This window comes from Mobula hypostoma, chromosome 6 (assembly GCF_963921235.1).
Source record: "Mobula hypostoma chromosome 6, sMobHyp1.1, whole genome shotgun sequence".
Lineage (NCBI taxonomy): Eukaryota > Metazoa > Chordata > Chondrichthyes > Myliobatiformes > Myliobatidae > Mobula > Mobula hypostoma.
The window spans coordinates 181,503,808-181,523,286 of record NC_086102.1 but is presented as its reverse complement, the minus strand read 5'-3'; the positions used below and the strand labels follow the sequence as shown (position 1 = coordinate 181,523,286).

The window sequence follows — 19,479 nt, the reverse complement described above, 5'->3', positions numbered from 1 at the left end:
TATCTGTTTCAAGTCAATCTCCATGCAATGCACTACAACACCATTGTCATCAACCCAGTTCACCAAACATTCTAAATCTCACAAAGACACTTTGGACAAAATATCGTGTTACTTCTTCAAATTGCTTCTCTGCTGCAGATATTAAAATTAGGGTCTCTTATTTGCTGGCAGCTGTAGTTAATGAATCATCACAGCGTAGAAGTGGGTTCTTACCTGCGCGTTTCCTTCAAAATATCCTTAAATTCTCCACAACCGTTTCTTTGCACACCTAATTTTATGACTTAATGGAACAAAGGAATATGTAGGGGAGAATGATGAAAGGGTGGAATTTAATATTTACATGATAAAAGGAAAGACAAAAAAAATGATGTGCAGCAGAGAAAAGAAATGTTAAATTAGAAAAAGAAGCAAGACAAAGTTAGTACAAATACACCTCTCTTTTCCCAGATGAAACCACTGCATTTACAACGCACAATTTTTTGTGTTAATTATTTTTACCATTTAGGCAAACACTATCAGAAGTCACTTTTGTTAATATGCATGCGTTTAAATGCAAACTAAATTTTACCTTAATCTGTTTGGTGGTGTTTGACGCCATTTGGGTGGGCTGGGCTGATTTTTCAAACTGCTGCTTTAGCATCTGAGTGGAGACTTTAGGCATCTCATCTTCGGTCATTCCATCCACTGTTCAAATATAAATGGAAGCACACTTGCAATAGGAGAATTGACAGTGTATTGGAGAGTGCAATGCTTTACAATACCAGTGACCGGGGTTCAATTCCCACCACTGCCTGGAAGGATTTTGTACGTTCTCCCCGTAACGGCATGGGTTTCCTCCCTCAGTCCGTAGATGTATCAGTTTGTAGGTTAAATGGTCACTGTAAATTGTCCCATGATTAGGCTAGGGTTAAATTGGGGGTTACTAGGCGATGCGGCTCATGGGGCAAAAGGTCCTATTTCATGATGTATCTCAATAAATAAATACAATAAAATAAAAATAAAGAAGGTAAAATTCAAATTATCCCAAATTCCCAATTAAAACTTGTATATAGAACATAGAATAGTACAGCACATTACAGGCCCTTCGGCTCACAATGTAGTGCCGACCCTCAAACCCTCCCTCCCATATAAGCCCCACTTTAAATTCCTCCATATACCTGTCAAGTAGTCTCTTAAACTTCACTAGTGTATCTGCCTCCACCACTGACTCAGGCAGTGCATTCAACACACCAACCACTCTCTGAGTAAAAAAAACCTTCCTCTAATATCCCCCTTGAACTTCCCACCCCTTACCTTAAAGCCATGTCCTCTTGTATTGAGCAGTGGTGCCCTGGGGAAGAGGCGCTGGCTATCCACTCTATCTATTCCTCTTATTATCTTGTACACCTCTATCATGTCTCCTCTCATCCTCCTTCCCTCCAAAGAGTAAAGCCCTAGCTCCCTTAATCTCTGAAATATATCCTACCCTTCCCAACAAAATTTCTTAAGACCGTTCATCTTAAATGGAAGAAAAATGGGAATGCACTTTATTTTCAATTTAGAGAGGTTTTACCAAAAAAAAGAGTCCTATACTCCCAGTTTCATGATGTTTAAGTCAAATATGATCAAACTTCTGATCCTTTCACATCATTAACATGGCCTCTTGCAGACAGCATTGAACTTTTTTGTTAATAATGTAGAAGCAGCTCTACCCCGAAAGCCTTGTGAATCATTTATTACCCAACTTGGCACAAGAATACACTCCACAACTTTTATTCAAGCTTAACTTGTTCATCAGGATAACTTAGATGGAACTCCATTTCTAAATGGCCATTTGCCAAGCTTCTGATGAACCACTATGGAAAATCTTAGTGATATATATATATATATATATATATATATATATAAAAGGTTTAACTTTCTGTGGTTTTTTTTTGTGATAGGAATAGATGTGATATGCAAAATTAATTTTCTACAGATTGTTGGCCTGAAAACTTATTTAAATGTGAAAACTCTTGAGAACAGGTTCATGTTTGATTTCATTCACCAAAATAATGGGTCTAGGATTAAAAAATAAATATTTACTTGGATGAGATACAGGAAAGTTGATGGATCCAATGTTGCAAATGGAATCCCATAATTTAAGAAAGAAGGCAAAGAGTGTCATGGTAGAGTAGTGGTTAGCACAATGCTTTACAGTACAAGTGACCTGGGTTCAATTCCCCAATGGTGCCTGGAAGGAGTTTGTATGTTCTTCCTGTGACTGTGTGAGTTTCCTCTGGGTGCTCTGGTTTCCTCCACAGTCCAAAGATGTACCAGTTGGTAGGCTAATAGGTCATTGTTCAATTGTCCCATGATTAGGCTAGGGTTAAATCTAGGGTATCTGGTTGGTGTGGCTCGAAAGGCCATAAGGGCCTATTCCGTTCTCTATCTAGATAGATAGACCGACTGACAGACAAACAGGAAACTGTAAGTGAGTTAGTCTGAAATCAGTAAAAGAGGAAATGCTAACATCTACTGTGTATCTCTGGAGTTGGTGGCATTTTGTGCAAATTTGGATGTCAAAGCGAATTAAGCATGGCATAAATAAATCATTCCAGAATTTCTTTCACACATAATACAATTACGGGCACTTACCATTGAAGTGATTTTCAAAATGTTCCATCACTCTTGTTTGCTGAGCATTCTGCTCAGTAACAGAGACCTGCAGAAATCCTTGAGTTTTAATGATACTCTTAACATAATGCAAAATACAAGAGTATCGCTTATGCAATCCAGGTAATTTAAACCACTACTAGTTAAAAGTTAAATCCACAATTTTAGAGTAGCAGTATGTTTTACCAAGTCAAATGATTAGATTCTCTGATTTTTAGCTCTCAAAAACCATACATTTTACTCAAACCCAAATCAGATCACCGTGCTTTATAATCAATCCATAACGTTATATTAAAAAAAAAACAGAACAATGAAGAATACAATTTTAAACAACCATATCCAAGAGTTGTGATGCAGTTATCACCATTTCTGTTTGATAAGATGAGTGCTGTTCACTAGCTTGCAGTAGGTCATCTCCATGGTCTGTTTTTCTGATGCTGTTGTTCACTGTAATTTCATTCGTAGTTGTTACATCCTGAAATGCACAGTGTAACATGAACTTCAAAACTCTTTACTTGGCACAAGTCATTAATAGCTTATGTTTAGAAACATAGAAAACCTACAGCACAATACAGACCTTTCAGCCCACAATGCTGTGCGGAACATGTACTTACTTTGGAAATTATCTAGGGTTACCCACAGCCCTCTATTTTTGTCAGAGGTTACAGCGGGACATTGATAGGATGCAAAACTGGGCTGAGAAGTGGCAGATGGAGTTCAACCCAGATAAGTGTGAGGTGGTTCATTTTGGTAGGTCAAATACGATGGCAGAATATAGTATTAATGGTAAGACTCCTGGCAGTGTGGAGGATCAGCGGGATCTTGGGGTCCGAGTCCATAGGACGCTCAAAGCAGCTACGCAGGTTGACTCTGTGGTTAAGAAGGCATATGATGTATTAGCCTTCATCAATCATGGGATTGAGTTTAGGAGCTGAGAGATAATGCTGCAGTTAAATAGGACCCTGGTCAGACCCCACTTGGAGTACTGTGCTCAGTTCTGGTCGCCTCACTACAGGAAGGATGTGGAACCCATAGAAAGGGTGCAGAGGAGATTTACAAGGACGATGCCTGGAATGGGGAGCATGCCTTATGAGAAAAGTTTGAGTGAACTTGGCCTTTTCTCCTTGGAACGACGGTGGATGAGAGGTGACCTGATAGAGGTATACAAGATGATGAGAGGCATTGATCATGTGGATAGTCAGAGGCTTTTTCCCAGGGCTGAAATGGTTGCCACAAGAGGACACAGGTTTAAGGTGCTGGGGAGTAGGTACAGAGATGTCAGGGGTAAGTTTTTTTTTTACTCAGAATGTGGCGAGTGCGTGGAATGATTAGCAAAAATAACCAGAAGCAGATAACACACTAGAAGGCTACATAACTTACTTCAACTTAGTACAAGGGTACAAATGGACAACCTATTCGAAATAAGAAAAAGTGTTTTTGCTTTTTCAGCTCATCTTCCTTCAAGTTCATGTAGCTGTAGAAATTACTGAACAGGGAAAGCGGGTGAAAAATTGCTTCAGGAACACTGAATTTAGAGGAAAACGTTGCATTCATTTTCAACAAGCTTCCAACCTGGGGTCCATGGACCCCTTGCCCATTGGTGTTGGTCCATGGCATTAAAACAAAAGGTTGGGAACCCCTGGTTTATAACAGATTGCAGCCATCCATTGCACTTTTTAGTGAGACTGCTTGTTTTTATTTCTTTGCCAAACAGGTCTCACCAAAGTCTCAAATAATGCAACTATATTTAAATATTTGGTAGAATTCAATATCAACTAAGGTAGATATAGTCCTTTTTGCCTGTGAAATTGAAACAAAGGATATTATATAAATAAAAGAGGCTTAAAATTGACTGTCACATTTGCAATGCTTTACAGTGAAGCATTTTGGAATTTTAGATGACTAATTGCCATTCATTAGCAATGACAATTAGTAACTTGTCATTATGACCATCAAGTTGTTGCCACTGTTAAGCAAGATGCAATTAACATGAGTGGCAAAAATCTCCAACAAACTCACAGAATCCTGATCTCCAGTCAAAAATCACAGATGTAAGCAATTTTGGGCCCCTTATCTAAGAAAGGATGTGCTGACATTGGAGATGGTTCAAAGGAGGTTCATGAAAATTATTCTGGGATTGAAAAGCTTACCATATGAGGAGCGTGTGATGGCTCTGGAACTTTGCTGTCTGGAATTCAGAAGAATGAGGGGTGACCTCATTGAAACCAATTGAATGTCGAAAGGCCTCAATAGAGTGGATGTGAAGAGGATGTTTCCCATGGTGGGGGAGTCTAAGATCAGAAGACACAGCCTCAGAATAGAGAGACGTCCTTTTAGAACAGAGATGAGGAAAAATTTCTTTAGCCAGGGAGTGGTGAATCTGGGAATTTGTTGCCACAGGGGGCTGTGGAGACCATCATTGCTTCTATTTAAGGCAGAGATTGATAGATTCATGATTAGTCAGGGCATGAAGGGATACAGGGAGAAGTCAGGAGATTGGCGTTGAGAGAGAAATGGATTAGCCATGATGAAATAGCAGAGCAGACTCGATGGGACAAATGGCCTAATTCTGTTCCTATATCTTATGGTCTCATGTAAGTACCCACCCTCTGTGCCCCTCACTACAATGTGACCTTGGAGGAAAATTATTTTACACAAGCAAAAACAAGAGCACAACACTCCTAACTCCTTGTATGGGGTTAATATACAAATCTTATTGCCCTTTCGAGATGCTTGTGTTAGTAGTCTGACAATTGAGGAGACCAAATTAGTTCACAGTGTGGCAATTTGAATTATTAACATTTCAAATGTTATTTTTGAAACGTTCCTGAAAAGTACTAGCAGTTGAAATTCCATCTGGGTGGTTGAAATGCAAACAGCATGCAGATTATTCCTGGAATTTCAAAGAACTTTTAATTTGACAACCTTGGGGTACAAAAGCTTCACGAGGAAATCTGCAGATGCTGGAATTTCAAGCAACACACATCAAAGTTGCTGGTGAACGCAGCAGGCCAGGCAGTATCTCTAGGAAGAGGTACAGTCGACGTTTCAGGCCGAGACCCTTCATTAGGACCCTGATGAAGGGTCTCGGCCTGAAACGTCGACTGTACCTCTTCCAATAGATGCTGCCTGGCCTGCAGCGTTCACCAGCAACTTTCATGTGTGTTGGTACGAAAGCTTATTCGCATAGGGTTGAAATTAACTAGCTATATTAATTAATGCCAATCTCAAGAAAACACAAACTCACTATTAAATAATCATCTTTGTTAAGGTTTCATTTTAAGAGTGAAGATCCACTATTGATGCCTGACCTGCTGAGTTCCTCCAGCATTTGTGTGTGCTACAGGGGGGTGGGTGATGTTTTGACCAAAATAGTGCAGTATAATTGCTCTTGTTTTTTTTTAAATACAATAATTTTAAAAACTATTTTCTCCCTGATAAGTAGCTGTAGAGTTAATAGGAAGATAGGAGTTTCCATTTTTCATGGAAGAATTTTCAATTGTACATTCATCGTCATGAAGAAGAAACATGAAGAAAATAACACACGATAAAATTCTTAATGTGCATAATTGAAGTGATGTGAGAATTTAGAATTCCCCAAGGCATGATTTAAAGTTCCAGTACAAAAGGCCACTTTAACTGATTTAGTAGGCCATTAATTAAGGAGAGAAGATGAGAGGGCAATGATTACTATAAAAAGGGAAAATGCCAGAAATATTTCGAAGGACAGACAGCTCTGATACAGGATGTTTCACTTGAATCATTAACTCTGTTTTTCTTTCCACAGATGCTGCCTGATCTGCTGAGTACTTTTGGGATTTTCTACTTTATTTTAGATTGCAAGGACTAGATGGGCCAAAGGACCTGTTTCTGAGTATTTCCTGCAACGGTACTTCTTGTTTGAATTTCCAATTACTGACAACTGAACTGAAATTGAAATGGGATTATAAGAAATTTTAAGCTTAAATTCAAAGTTCATATGTTGACTAAGATAAACACGAGAAAGTTGACCAAGGTGTTCAGTGATCTTAGTCAAAATGATCATTTAAAGTTTTTCTTAATATCCTGTGATACCTGCCCTTAGAGTCAGCATTTCTGTGCTGCACATCAGAAACAAACTGGACACCTGTCCAATGTCTTTGTTATTTTGTGCTAAAAGAAAATTTTGACAAAGGCACTAAAATTCCAAATATGTGCATATGCCCTTTGACCACAGAAGCTAAATATATTACCTTGTGTCAAAGGCATGAGATTCTCTTTGCTATTCTTTATAGCAAGTTATTTAGTTATTTACAGTTATTCTTCAATAAGCCATACAGTTAACCTGAAATTTTAAAAGACTCAATTCTGCATACATGTGCTCTGCTCGTCTAAACTAGGATATTACTGCTGTGGACATACAGAGACAGGCAAGTTATTGATTTCTTAAATACTTAAGTACTGGAGATCTGAGGGACAAGTGTTTCACATGGAAGACAGTGAATGTTGGGAATGGGATGCCAAAGGAGATAGTGGTGGCAGCTTTGGTTACAATATTTAGAAGTTCAAATTAAGTTTATTATCAAAGTACATATCTATGACCATATACCATCTTGAGATTCATTTCCTTGGATAGAGTTGTTATTGTGACACCAGCCAGATTTTCAATCTTCCTCCTATATGCTGAATCATCACCACCTTTGATCAGCTAATAACATTGGTGTCATCAGCAAACCTAAATATTGCTTAGTCACACAGTCAGACTGTAAAGCAAGTGGAGCAGGGGTCAGAGCACACAGCCTTGTTGTGCGTCTGTGCTGATGGAGATGTTGTTGTTGCTGATCCCAACTGACTCAGGTCTGAAAGTGAGGAACTTGCCCAAAAGAAGCATTGAAGCCAATGTTTTGGAGCTTATTGATTACTTTCTTTCCCAATCTTATTATTAATATCAAAATGTTAAATATAACATAGTATTAATACAAAGCTATTGGGATTACATTGTTAATAATTAGGATATATAAATATAAACTCAGTTAACACACAGATATTAACCTCCCAAAATCTTACAGAATACGAATATACGAAAAAAAATGAAGTAGCATGAAAAAAAGAGAAAAAAAAAACCCCAAAAGAAAACTAATCTAAACAATACTAAACAGCTAAACTAAGGAGAAAAAAAAAGAAAAAGCCATGGGCTGTTCTGTTACGTCAAATAGGACCATTAGTGTCAATAACTCTGCTCCTCCCTCCATATATTAGAAAGTAATAGAATAGGTTTGGAAGAGGTCAAATTACATCATATGGAAGTGTTGAATAAATGGCCTCCAAGTCTTTTCAAATTTAATAGAAGGATCATAAATGACGCTTCTAATTTTTTCTAAATTTTAACACAACATAGTTTAAGAGAACCAATCAAATGTAGTAGGAGGATTAATCTCTTTCCAATTCAGCAAAATGGATCTTCTAGCCATTAATGTAACAACTGCAATCATCGGACGAGCTGAAGAGGTTAAATGACTTGGTTCCGTCATTGGTAAACCAAAACTTGCAGTAATAGGGCGAGGTGGTAAATCAATACTCAAAACAGTTGAAATGATATCAAAGATATCGTTCCAGTAATTTTTCAAAAAAGAACATGACCAAAACATATGAGTTAAAGAAGCTATCTCAGAGTGACATCTATCACATATAGGATTTATATGAGAGTAATAACGAGCCAACTTATCCTTTGACATGTGGGCTCTATATTATTAATTAGTTTTGAGGGGATGCTGGCTGCTGAGCTGCAATTTGTATATCTAACTGTAGGAAAATGATACCATTTTTACATTATCTGTAGTGCAAAAGAAGCTTCTACAACATTTATGAAAATTCCTGCACAATATACAAAACTTCAATGCAGTTGTTGAAGTTATGTTTAAAGTTGTGGAAATGCTTCTTTAGAGAAAAAACATGGCTTGTTTGACCAGACTCCACACACATAATACAAATGGTGGTTGAGAATTAAATTGCACATAAGTTTTAAAATAAATGTTCTCTTCCCCATGCCTCATCCCTCAGGTTTCATCATTGCTCAGCTGGGCAATCAACCAGTTAGCCATGCTGAATTCTACCAGTAGGGGGCATCAGAGATCAGCTTGAGGATTGCAATTGTATAGTCCCATCCAGCCTTCTTATGCAGCCTTCTTTCACATTTTTCTTTCCTTTAGGCACAGTACAAATTGTAAATTAAAATAGAAAACAGGAAATATATTTTAAATTACCTAGTATGCAATGGACTGGAACACCAACGAACACTAAAGAAAACTATTCTAACCCGGAGACACAAGACTGAAGAGGCTGAAATCTGGAGCAAAAAAAAATACTGGAAGCACTCAGTTAGGATACAAGGCCTTGACTATCCCTTTGCTTGACCCACTAAGTTCTAGCAATTATTCTAGCCTATTGGTCAAGGGAAAAAAAGGGTAGAGATTACAATTCATTTCCGGCATGAATTGAAGGGAATTTAATGTAGATTTTTCAAAATATGTTCAGAATAAGATTTTGCATAGAAACTTTCTCAGATATTACTATCACACTTAGATTAGAGAAAAAACTCAAAATGTAGCACAGGTACTTATACTCTGGGCAAGAATTCAAATCAGACACATTGTTCCTTAGACTCCCACAATGTTTTGTCAGAGAAAAATTATTTTGGCCTTGCTGATCTCCTTCACTTCTGACTCCATGTCCAAAATAGTGGCCCTCAGTTCTTGACCTTAAATGAACATGTGCTTTGTTCAGCACACTCCAGACTTGAGCAAGAGGAATTTGGGGTAATCTTACAGATCAGTGTTCGCAGACCACTTCCCACCGTTTACAGCAAAGGTAATCTGTCTGAGTCATGCATAGAGCACATCGGGGACTGCTGGCTGGAAAATAAAACTCACAGCTAGACAAAACAAAACAGAGACAGCACTGGAAAGAGAAGATTTCAAAGATATGTTTTGTTCAACGGGAAAGGACCATGAGAATTTACAAGGCAAACCACATTTCTCTCTCTGGATTCCAGGATGTAGTGAGGTTGCATGTGGGAGAAGAGGAAGCGTGACTTCATCTCATGCACCTCATTTCAGGAGAAAGAGATCTAATTCAATGTTCATCCACCTCACAGCACAGAGAGAACCCAGGGTATACTCGCGAGAGAAGTTCACTGAGAATCTAAAGTTGTTCTGCTTTATTGCCCTCAGAACTCAGAGATGGCTCATCTTACCCCATTACCTCGGCCCATCTTTGCACCTTTTCTCCCCCTCAGATTTTTCAACATTGCCTTCACATCTCTAGCGTTTGGTTCTACAACATGCAAGAGTAGTCGGCTTTGTGCGGAACCAAAGGAAATGGGGGAGATCTTAAATAGGTTTTTTGCGTCTATATTTACTAAGGAAGCTGGCATGAAATCTATGGAATTGAGGGAATCAAGTAGTGAGACCATGGAAACTGTACAGATTGAAAAGGAGGGGGTGCTTGCTGTCTTGAGGAAAATTAAAGTGGATAAATCCCCAGGACCTGACAGGGTGTTCCCTCGGACCTTGAAGGAGACTAGTGTTGAAATTGCGGGGGCCCTGGCAAAAATATTTAAAATGTCGCTGTCTACGGGTGAAGTTCCAGAGGATTGGAGAGTGGCTCATGTTGTTCCGTTGTTTAAAAAAGGATCGAAAAGTAATCTGGGAAATTATAGGCCGGTGAGTTTAACGTCAGTAGTAGGTAAGTTATTGGAGGGAGTACTAAGAGACAGAATCTACAAGCATTTGGATAGACAGGGACTTATTAGGGAGAGTCAACATGGCTTTGTGCATGGTAGGTCATGTTTGACCAATCTATTGGAGTTTTTCGAGGAGGTTACCAGGAAAGTGGATGAAGGGAAGGCAGTGGATATTGTCTACATGGACTTCAGGAAGGCCTTTGACAAGGTCCCGCATGGGAGGTTAGTTAGGAAAATTCAGTCGCTAGGTATACATGGAGAGGTGGTAAATTGGATTGGACATTGGCTCAATGGAAGAAGCCAGACAGTGGTGGTAGAAAATTGCTTCTCTGAGTGGAGGCCTGTGACTAGTGGTGTGCCACAGGGATCAGTGCTGGGTTCATTGTTATTTGTCATCTATATCAATGATCTGGATGCTAATGTGGTAAATTGGATCAGCAAGTTTGCTGATGATACAAAGATTGGAGGTGTAGTAGACAGTGATGAAGGTTTTCAGAGCCTGCAGAGGGATTTGGACCAGCTGGAAAAATGGGCTGAAAAATGGCAGATGGAGTTTAATACTGACAAGTGTGAGGTATTGCACGTTGGAAGGACAAACCAAGGTAGAACATACAGGGTAAATGGTAAGGCACTGAGGAGTGCGGTAGAACAGAGGGATCTGGGAATACAGATACAAAATTCCCTAAAAGTGGCGTCACAGGTAGATAGGGTCGTAAAGGGAGCTTTTGGTACATTGGCCTTTCTTAATCAAAGTATTGAGTATAAGAGCTGGAATGTTATGATGAGGTTGTATAAGGCATTGGTGAGGCCGAATCTGGAGTACTGTGTTTAGTTTTGGTCACCAAATTACAGGAAGGATATTAATAAGGTTGAAAGAGTGCAGAGAAGGTTTACAAGGATGTTGCCGGGACTTGAGAAACTCAGTTACAGAGAAAGGTTGAATAGGTTAGGACTTTATTCCCTGGAGCGTAGAAGAATGAGGGGAGATTTGATAAAGGTATATAAAATTATGATGAGTATAGTTAGAGTGAATGCAAGTAGGCTTTTTCCACTGAGGCAAGGGGAGAAAAAAACCAGAGGACATGGGTTAAGGGTGAGGGGGGAAAAGTTTAAAGGAAACATTAGGGGGGGCTTCTTCACACAGAGAGTGGTGGGAGTATGAAATGAGCTGCCAGACGAGGTGGTAAATGCGGGTTCCTTTTTAACATTTAAGAATAAATTGGACAGATACATGGATGGGAGGTGTATGGAGGGATATGGTCCGTGTGCAGGTCAGTGGGACTAGGCAGAAAATGGTTCAACACAGCCAAGAAGGGCCAAAGGGCCTGTTTCTGTGCTGTAGTTTCTATGGTTCTATGGAAAGCTGTAGGTAGCATACCCAAACAGAGAAGCTAAAGCAAATGAGTGGAACAGCTCAGTATGATAAGAAAAACTATCATGGTAAGTGTAAGGAATGGCATGAAGACTAGCTATTTGAAAATAAATAATGGGAAAATTGTAGTGATGAATCGAAAATATTTGTGAGAAAGTCAGGGAAAGCATGGAAATCCAGTTCAGGGCATGTTAACTGAACAAGCAGCCAACATTAAAAGAACAACAGTATAAAAGATCACAGACAGCAAAACGATAGAGGAAACTGCCTGAGGCAGAACTTGGGCAATGTAGGAGGATCGTAGCTGAGTTACAAATAATGCATGACAGCGGCTATATTTCATTAGGAGTTTGCAGAGGTTTGGTACGTCACTAAATACACTCATAAATTTCTACAGATATAGTGGGGGGGAGGCAGTTGACTCTGCACAGGATCAAAACCAGCAGCAGAATGTTGTAAACTCAGTCAGCTCTTTTATGGGCCCTGGCCTCCGCAGCATCCAGGACATCCGCTTTGCCGAACATCTACGCTCTGTCCGCCAGAGAAAGCAGGATCTCCCAGTGGCCACACATTTTAATTCCACATCCCATTCCCATTCTGACATGTCTATCCACGGCCTCCTCTACTGTAAAGATGAAGCCACACTCAGGTTGGAGGAACAACACCTTATATTCCGTCTGGGTAGCCTCCAACCTGATGGCATGAACATCGACTTCTCTAACTTCCGCTAAGGCCCCACCTCCCCCTCATACCCCATCTGCTACTCATTTTTATGCACACATTCTTTCTCTCACTCTCCTTTTTCTCCCTCTGTCCCTCTGAATATACCTCTTGCCCATCCGCTGGGTCCCCCCCCCCCCCGTCTTTCTTCCCTGGTCCTCCTGTCTCATGATCCTCTCGTATCCCCTTTTGCCTATCACCTGTCCAGCTCTTGGCTCTATCCCTCCCCCTCGTCTTCTCCTATCATTTTGGATCTCCCCCTCCCCCTCCAACTTTCAAATCCCTTACTCACTCTTCCTTCAGTTAGTCCTGACGAAGGGTCTCGGCCTGAAACGTCGACTGCACCTCTTCCTAGAGATGCTGCTTGGCCTGCTGCGTTCACCAGCAACTTTGATGTGTGTTGCATCAAGGATGTTGCCTGGATTGGGGAGCATGCTTTATGAAGACAGGTTAAGTGAACTCGGCCTTTTCTCCTTAGAGCGACTGCGGATGAGAAGTGACCTGATAGAGGTATATAAGATGATGAGAGGTATTGATCGTGTGGCTAGTCAGAGGCTTTTTCCCAGGGCTGAAATGGTTGCCACAAGCGGGCACAGGTTTAAGGTGCTGGGGAGTAGGTACAGAGGAGATGTCAGTTTTTATAAGTGCAGAGAGTGGTGAGTACGTGGAATGGGCTGCCAGCGAAGGTGGTGGAGGCGGACACGGTAGGGTCTTTGAAGAGACTTTTGGATAGGTACATGGAGCTTAGAAAAATGGAGGGCTATAGGTAAGCCTAGTAATTTCTAAGGTAGAGACATGTTCAGCACAACTTTGTGGGCCGAAAGGCCTGTATTGTGCTGTAAGTTTTCTATGTTCCTATGTTTTTATCTTCAAGGAGTGGCAATGTCTCAAAAAAAGCAGCATCCATCATTAAAGACTCCTATCACCCAGACGTGTTCCCATGGCCACCATCATGGAGAAGGAACAGGACTCTGAAGGCACTCACTCAGTGATTCAGGAACAGCTCCTTCCCCTCTGCCATCAGATTCTGAATGGACATTGAACCCATGAACAGTTCCTCCCGACGTTTTTGCACTAGCTATTTAATTTAACTATTATATATACAGTATAGATTTGTGTAATTCAGTTTTCATTATGCATTGCAATGCACTGCTGCCATAAAAACAACAAATTTCATGAGATATGCTGGTGATACTAAACCCGATTCTGATTCAAATTTTCTTCTTTGAATCAGAATTATTGGAGTCTTTGTTTCCTAAAGGACCTTTATTTTTGATTCTAGGTATATTTGGGCATTATTTGATTAATTAGTAAATCCATGGCATTTTTACAGTGTCATCATCATGTGCCATGTCATATAACGTGGGTGATTATGGTCTCTACGTGACGACAGTTCTTGGCAACTTTTTCTTCAGAAGTGGTTTGCCATTGCCTTCTTCTAAGCAGTGTCTTTACAAGACAGGTGACCCCAGACATTATCAATACTCTTCAGAGATCATCGGCCTGGCGTCAGTGGTCACATAACCAGGACTTGTGATGCGCACCGGCTGCTCATTTGACCATCCACCACCTGCTCCCGTGGCTCCACATGATCCTGATCAGGGGGCTAAGCAGGTGCTATACCTTGCCCAAGGATGACTTGCAGGTTAGTGGTGAGAAGAAGTGTCTTACACCTCCTTTGGTAGAGACGTATCTCCACCCCACCACCCCTTAGTATAGTCTAAGTGCACCAAAGTCTACGAAGAGGCTTATTTTGCACATCTACCAAATTCTCATATATATCCCAGGAAGCCTAAAGTACGCAGGTAGATAATAAGGTGCGAGGTCCTAACGAGGTAGATGGTGAGGTCAAGAGACAGATATAAATACAAGTACATTCTCTTCTCATTGTTACCATCAGGGAGGAGGTACAGAAGCTTGAAGGCACCCACTCAATGATTCAGGAACAGCTTCTTCCCCTCTGCCATCGGATTTCAGAATGGACACTGAACCCATGAACACTACCTCACTACTTTTTTAATGTACGTTTTTGCACTCCTTATTTAGCTATTGGATATACTTATATATACTTTCTGCAATTTGCAGTTTCCCCCTATATTACCATGTATTGCAGTGTACTGCTGCCACAAAGTTAATGAATTTCATAGCGTATGCCAGTGATATTAACCCTGATTCTGACTCTGAAGTACATGCTTACTGTAGAGCTGAAACTTATTGCTTTTATTCAGCAATCAGATCAAAGGTACACAGGATAAGTAATGCAAAGTAACCCAATACTTGATCTAAAGGTGACAATCTGAAAGTATCTGCTGATAATTTCCAGTGTGTAAGCCCTCATACTTCACTTTCATTTGTCATATGACATTGGTGATCCTGGTCTTTCCATGACCATCACTGTTCTTGGCAAATTTTTCTGTGGAGGTGATTTGCTCTTGCCTTCTTCTGGGCAGTGTCTTCGCAAGACAGGTGACCCCATTTTCAATGCTTTTCAGAGCCTGTCCATCTGGCGCCAGTGATCGCGTAACCAGGACTTGTGATATTCACCACCTGCTCCTGTGGCTTCACCTGACGCTGATCGGTGGGTGGGTGGGTGGGGGTGGGGGTGTGGAGGGGGAAGGGTTAAGCAGGTGCTACGCTTGCCCAAGGGTGACCTGCTGGCTAGCAAGAGAAGGGGTGTCCACCCACCATGTATCCACAGATGTATCTCCACCCACCACACATTTACAATCTGCTCCATTATAAACCAAAAGATCGATACAGGGTTTGTTTTCTTATTGCTGGGACTTAATTATTAATAGGAACATACGGTACTGTTTTCTTTAGCTTCTGATGCCATTAATAAAGGAGCCACTCTATGCAGCGTCCAGGAGAAAAGTGCTTCTGGTCTCAAAAATACAAGGGCTTCATTTCACTGGAATTAACTTACTTGCTGCGGGTAGTTTTTGTGCTTGTACAGCAATTAGCATGGTTTTTCAAATGAGGACTGTTACATATTCAACATTACTGGAGTGATCATTTCCCCAGGCCTTCCACTGAGAGGAGCGCAAAGCCTGTCCTGCATTTCACCTGACTGAATAATGACCATGTACCCCTGCATTATTAAACAGTAATATCACTGCAAAAGAATTGGCTGCAAATTTCAACTGCAGAAAACTAAGCTGAAGGTATTTCGTTCACCAGCATTTTTTAATGTGTGTCGCTTGAATTTCCAGCACCTGCAGATTTCCTCATGTTCGCATCCGAAAATATTCCAGTAGTCTGGCATTGGTGGGGGGTGGGTGTAGTGCAGGGATCAAAATAAGCTGCAGACAGTTGTAAAATTGGTTAGCTCCTTCCTGGGCACTAGCCTCTGTAGGAACCAGTACATCTTCAATTAGAAGTGCCTCAAAAGGGCAGTATTAAGGAACCCCATCACCCATGATATGCCTTCTTTTCATGGTTGCCGTCAGGAAGGAGGTACAGAAGCATCAAGGCACACTCAGCAATTCAGGAACAACTTCTTCCCCTCTGCCACCCGGTTTCTGAATGGAAATTGAGCCCATGAACACTACCTCACTATTTCAATTTTTAAACTATTTAATATATACAGTAATTAGTGTAATTAAGTATGTACTTCCTGTAATTCAGAGGTTTTTCCCTCTGTTATTACATATTGCACAGTACTGCTGCCACAAAGTTAACAATTTCACAACATATGCCAGTGATATTAAACCTGATTCTGATTTGAACTGCTTCACATCGTTATTAGCCTTACGGAAACTATTTTAAAGTAAGCTAAATGCATTGGTGAAAACCCAGCCCAGTTAGCACTTTAGACTAGTCAGAGATAAAATTAACCTACTCTAGATTTATAAAGGATATTTCAATCGTTCTGTTTCTCAAGAATAATGTATATATATATATATATATATAGTTTCAAACAAATTTGAGGAAGTTCTACAGTACGTAAATGAATTAGCAAAATAATCCTTGCATGAATTTCCGAGTGGAAGCCAGGTTTTGCTTTGATATCTCTCTGATCAGTGGCTCTGATCTTTTCAAAAGCAGCATTGTATAAACATTTTCCAGTAACTGTCAGATTGTTTTTAATAAAAGATAATAATGCATCAATCAACAACTTTTATATGATTGCATGTGGCATGTTTCCTTTCTGGACTGGAAATGCATTGTGAGATTTCTAACATCTGTTATATCAAATTATACCTGGACATTTCACAGAATTTACCCCTGGAGAACAAAAAATATTGGAAGGCCTTTACTTAAATTCTTGAAGGCAAGTGGAAAGAAAATAAATAGCTGTATAATAACTACCAGACAAATGTCATTGCCTGGTCTTCAGAAGTCACAATGAAACAAGTAACAAAAGAAGAATATTGTTAGTGGAAATGTCCAGTCAGAATTCAGATGCCTGTGGGACAGAAAAGGAAATGTGTGGTGATCACTTGCGCTGTGCTTCACTTCCTTTTGGCACTCCGTTCGATTTGGTCACTCTTCCCCTCGACTCAATACTCCTCTCGTACTACTTCAGTTATCCCCAACTCCAAATGGAGAGTGCTAGTGGCAACTTGGGTGGTGAGTGGAGATACAACTCTATCAAGGGAGGCGTAAGGTGCTCCTTCCCTCTGCTGGCCGGCAGGTCTCCCTTGGGGAAAGTGTAGCACCTGCTTCACCCCTCGATCAGGGTCATGTGAAGCCATGGGAGCAGGTGGTGGATGGTCGTATGAGCAGCTGGTGCATATCACAAGTCCTGGTTATGCGATCACTGATGCCAGCAGACAATCTCTGAAGAGCATTGATCATGGCTGGGGTCATCCGTCTTGTAAAGACACTGCTCAGAAGACGACAATTCATGGAAAGACCTTGATTGCCTAAGTCATATGATATGGACCATAATGAACAAATGGCAAAATCCCAGTGCAACTGTCATGACTGTAGCCCCTGTAATTTCTTTTTCATAATGCTTTCAAGGAAAAATTAATATTTTTTGTTTTCAGTTTATTACATATTTAAATGAATGTTTATTTATCTATTCATATGAATAGTTCAAACAATTTGTTGAAATTGCACTTTGGATCTACCAGGATTCTGGACGAGGAGTCAAAGCCATGAGGATTCCTCAGATCAAGTTGGTGAGAGAGATTGAAGAACCAGCATGGTGAAGATAAGCATACACAACCTGGATGAACTCGGAGGATGGAGCAGCATTTGTGAAGGCAAAGGAATACTCAACATTTCAGGTCACAATGCTGCAGCAGGACCGAGAATGTAGGGGTAAGATAACTGATATAAAGGGCTGAGAAATGAGCTGACTTTTTTTTTGAGATACAGCGCAGAATAGGCCCTCCAGCCCTTCGAGCCACGCCACCCAGCAATCCCACAATTTAATCTCAGCCTAATCACTTTAATCCTAGCCTAGTCACTGTACAATTTACAATGACCAATTGACTGACCAAACCAGTACGCCTTTGGACTGTGGGAGGAAACCAGAGCACCCAGAGGAAACCCAGGCGGTCGCGAGGAGAATGTACAGGCAGCAGCAGGAATTGAACCCGGGTTGCGTGTATTGCAAAGCGTTATGCTAACCACCACACTACCAACAGGTAGAATCAGATGAGGTGAGGGCTGATGGGCAGATTGAATCAGATGGGGAGGGAAAGGTAGGCGATAGGTGGAAACAGATAGGGAAAAATGATTAAATGTATGGGAAGAAAGAGACGGGAGGGGGAAAGGGAGGGGGAAAGGGAGGGGGAAAGGGAGGGGGAAAGGGAGGGGGAAAGGGAGGGGGAAAGGGAGGGGGAAAGGGAGGGGGAAAGGGAGGGGGAAAGGGAGGGGGAAAGGGAGGGGGAAACAGGGCATGATAATGGGCAGGTGAATCTTGATGGGGTAGGGAATAGGGAATAGGGAATAGGGAATAGGGAATAGGGAGGGTAGGCCAAAGGAGAAGAAATCCAAGAGGATAAGTGTGTGTGAGAAGGGTAGATGGAAATGGAAAAGGGCAAGAAAGGTAGAGGAATGAATGAATTGGATATATAAATGAGGAAAATCCTTGGCTCAAAGGAATCACAAGGAGGTTAATATAAAGTGATATTTCTTTTGTATTCAAATATCCATTACTAAGGGTTTTTTTTAAAACTTGCCACTCTTTAATCTGACATCAGTGTTATTCAATGTTTCTATTCCCTTTCTCTTGTTAATCACTGCAAATATGAAGTCTAATTTTTTGTTTTCTTCAATCCATTCCCCAATTCTCTTGATTCGTTAGACCTTTTCCAGTGCTGATTATTTGGGGGGAGGATTCAGCAGTAATCAGCGAATAAGGTGATAAATCAAGTATCCGTTGTTGGATCTGGCTGAAACAGTGGTGAACTATACGCTGCTGATAACGTCACCCTACTGCATATCATCCCAGGAATGCAGCGACTGTGCTCTTTTTAAAATACTTATACGTAAATAAAACCAAAATTAATGCAGTGCTGTGCAAAAGTCTTAGGCACCCTAGCTATATATATTTGTGCCTAGGACTTTTGTATTCCAGTTTTAATGCCCCATCTGAAGTGTGGAATCTGGATGTAACAACGAGCACTTCTGCTGCACAATATTGAAGTGCAAGCTCACTCTACGTTTAAAATTTATAATGCAGGACTTTACTGTGCACTGCCACTAAAATAAAGAAAGAAAAAAAACCACCAAAATCTGACCCAAAAATCATTGTCTTCAGCATTTTTGTGAAAAATCAAAAGTTGCTTTGAAAATTTTTTAAATTTAACCTAACAGCAACTTTTACCTGGTGTCAGCCAGTACTAATTACACTCGGATTCGTATCTGCAGCCAGTTACCTGCACAGATCGCTGCTGGTAGTGGTAGTGAGCAGCAGCACTGTGTGTGGAGGCAATCCCTTGTGACTCAAACTGTTTCTTCACACTTGCTAGACCTCCAGGCAGAGCTCGTGCTTCCTCTTCTGGACCCTGACAGAATGGTGGCAAAGATACGTTACACTGCTGAAAGTCCCTTTGTAAACTAAAGTACATTCACA

At 40.7% G+C, this 19,479-nt stretch overlaps 1 protein-coding gene across 5 annotated transcripts in view; it reads right to left on the bottom strand.

Annotated features, from left to right (window-relative positions):
* xirp2b (xin actin binding repeat containing 2b) overlaps positions 1-19,479 on the bottom strand; it is a 177,884-nt gene that overhangs the window by 22,344 nt on the left and 136,061 nt on the right. For 4 of the 5 annotated variants that reach the window (XM_063052355.1, XM_063052358.1, XM_063052357.1 and 1 more), the window contains 4 exons: positions 19,283-19,411; positions 2,999-3,109; positions 2,617-2,683; positions 569-684 (listed from right to left, as the gene is read on the bottom strand). In XM_063052355.1, coding sequence (XP_062908425.1) covers positions 569-684; positions 2,617-2,683; positions 2,999-3,109; positions 19,283-19,411 — 423 coding nt within the window. The remainder of the gene's footprint in view (positions 1-568; positions 685-2,616; positions 2,684-2,998; positions 3,110-19,282; positions 19,412-19,479) is intronic. The other variant, XM_063052356.1, reaches the window with a different exon arrangement.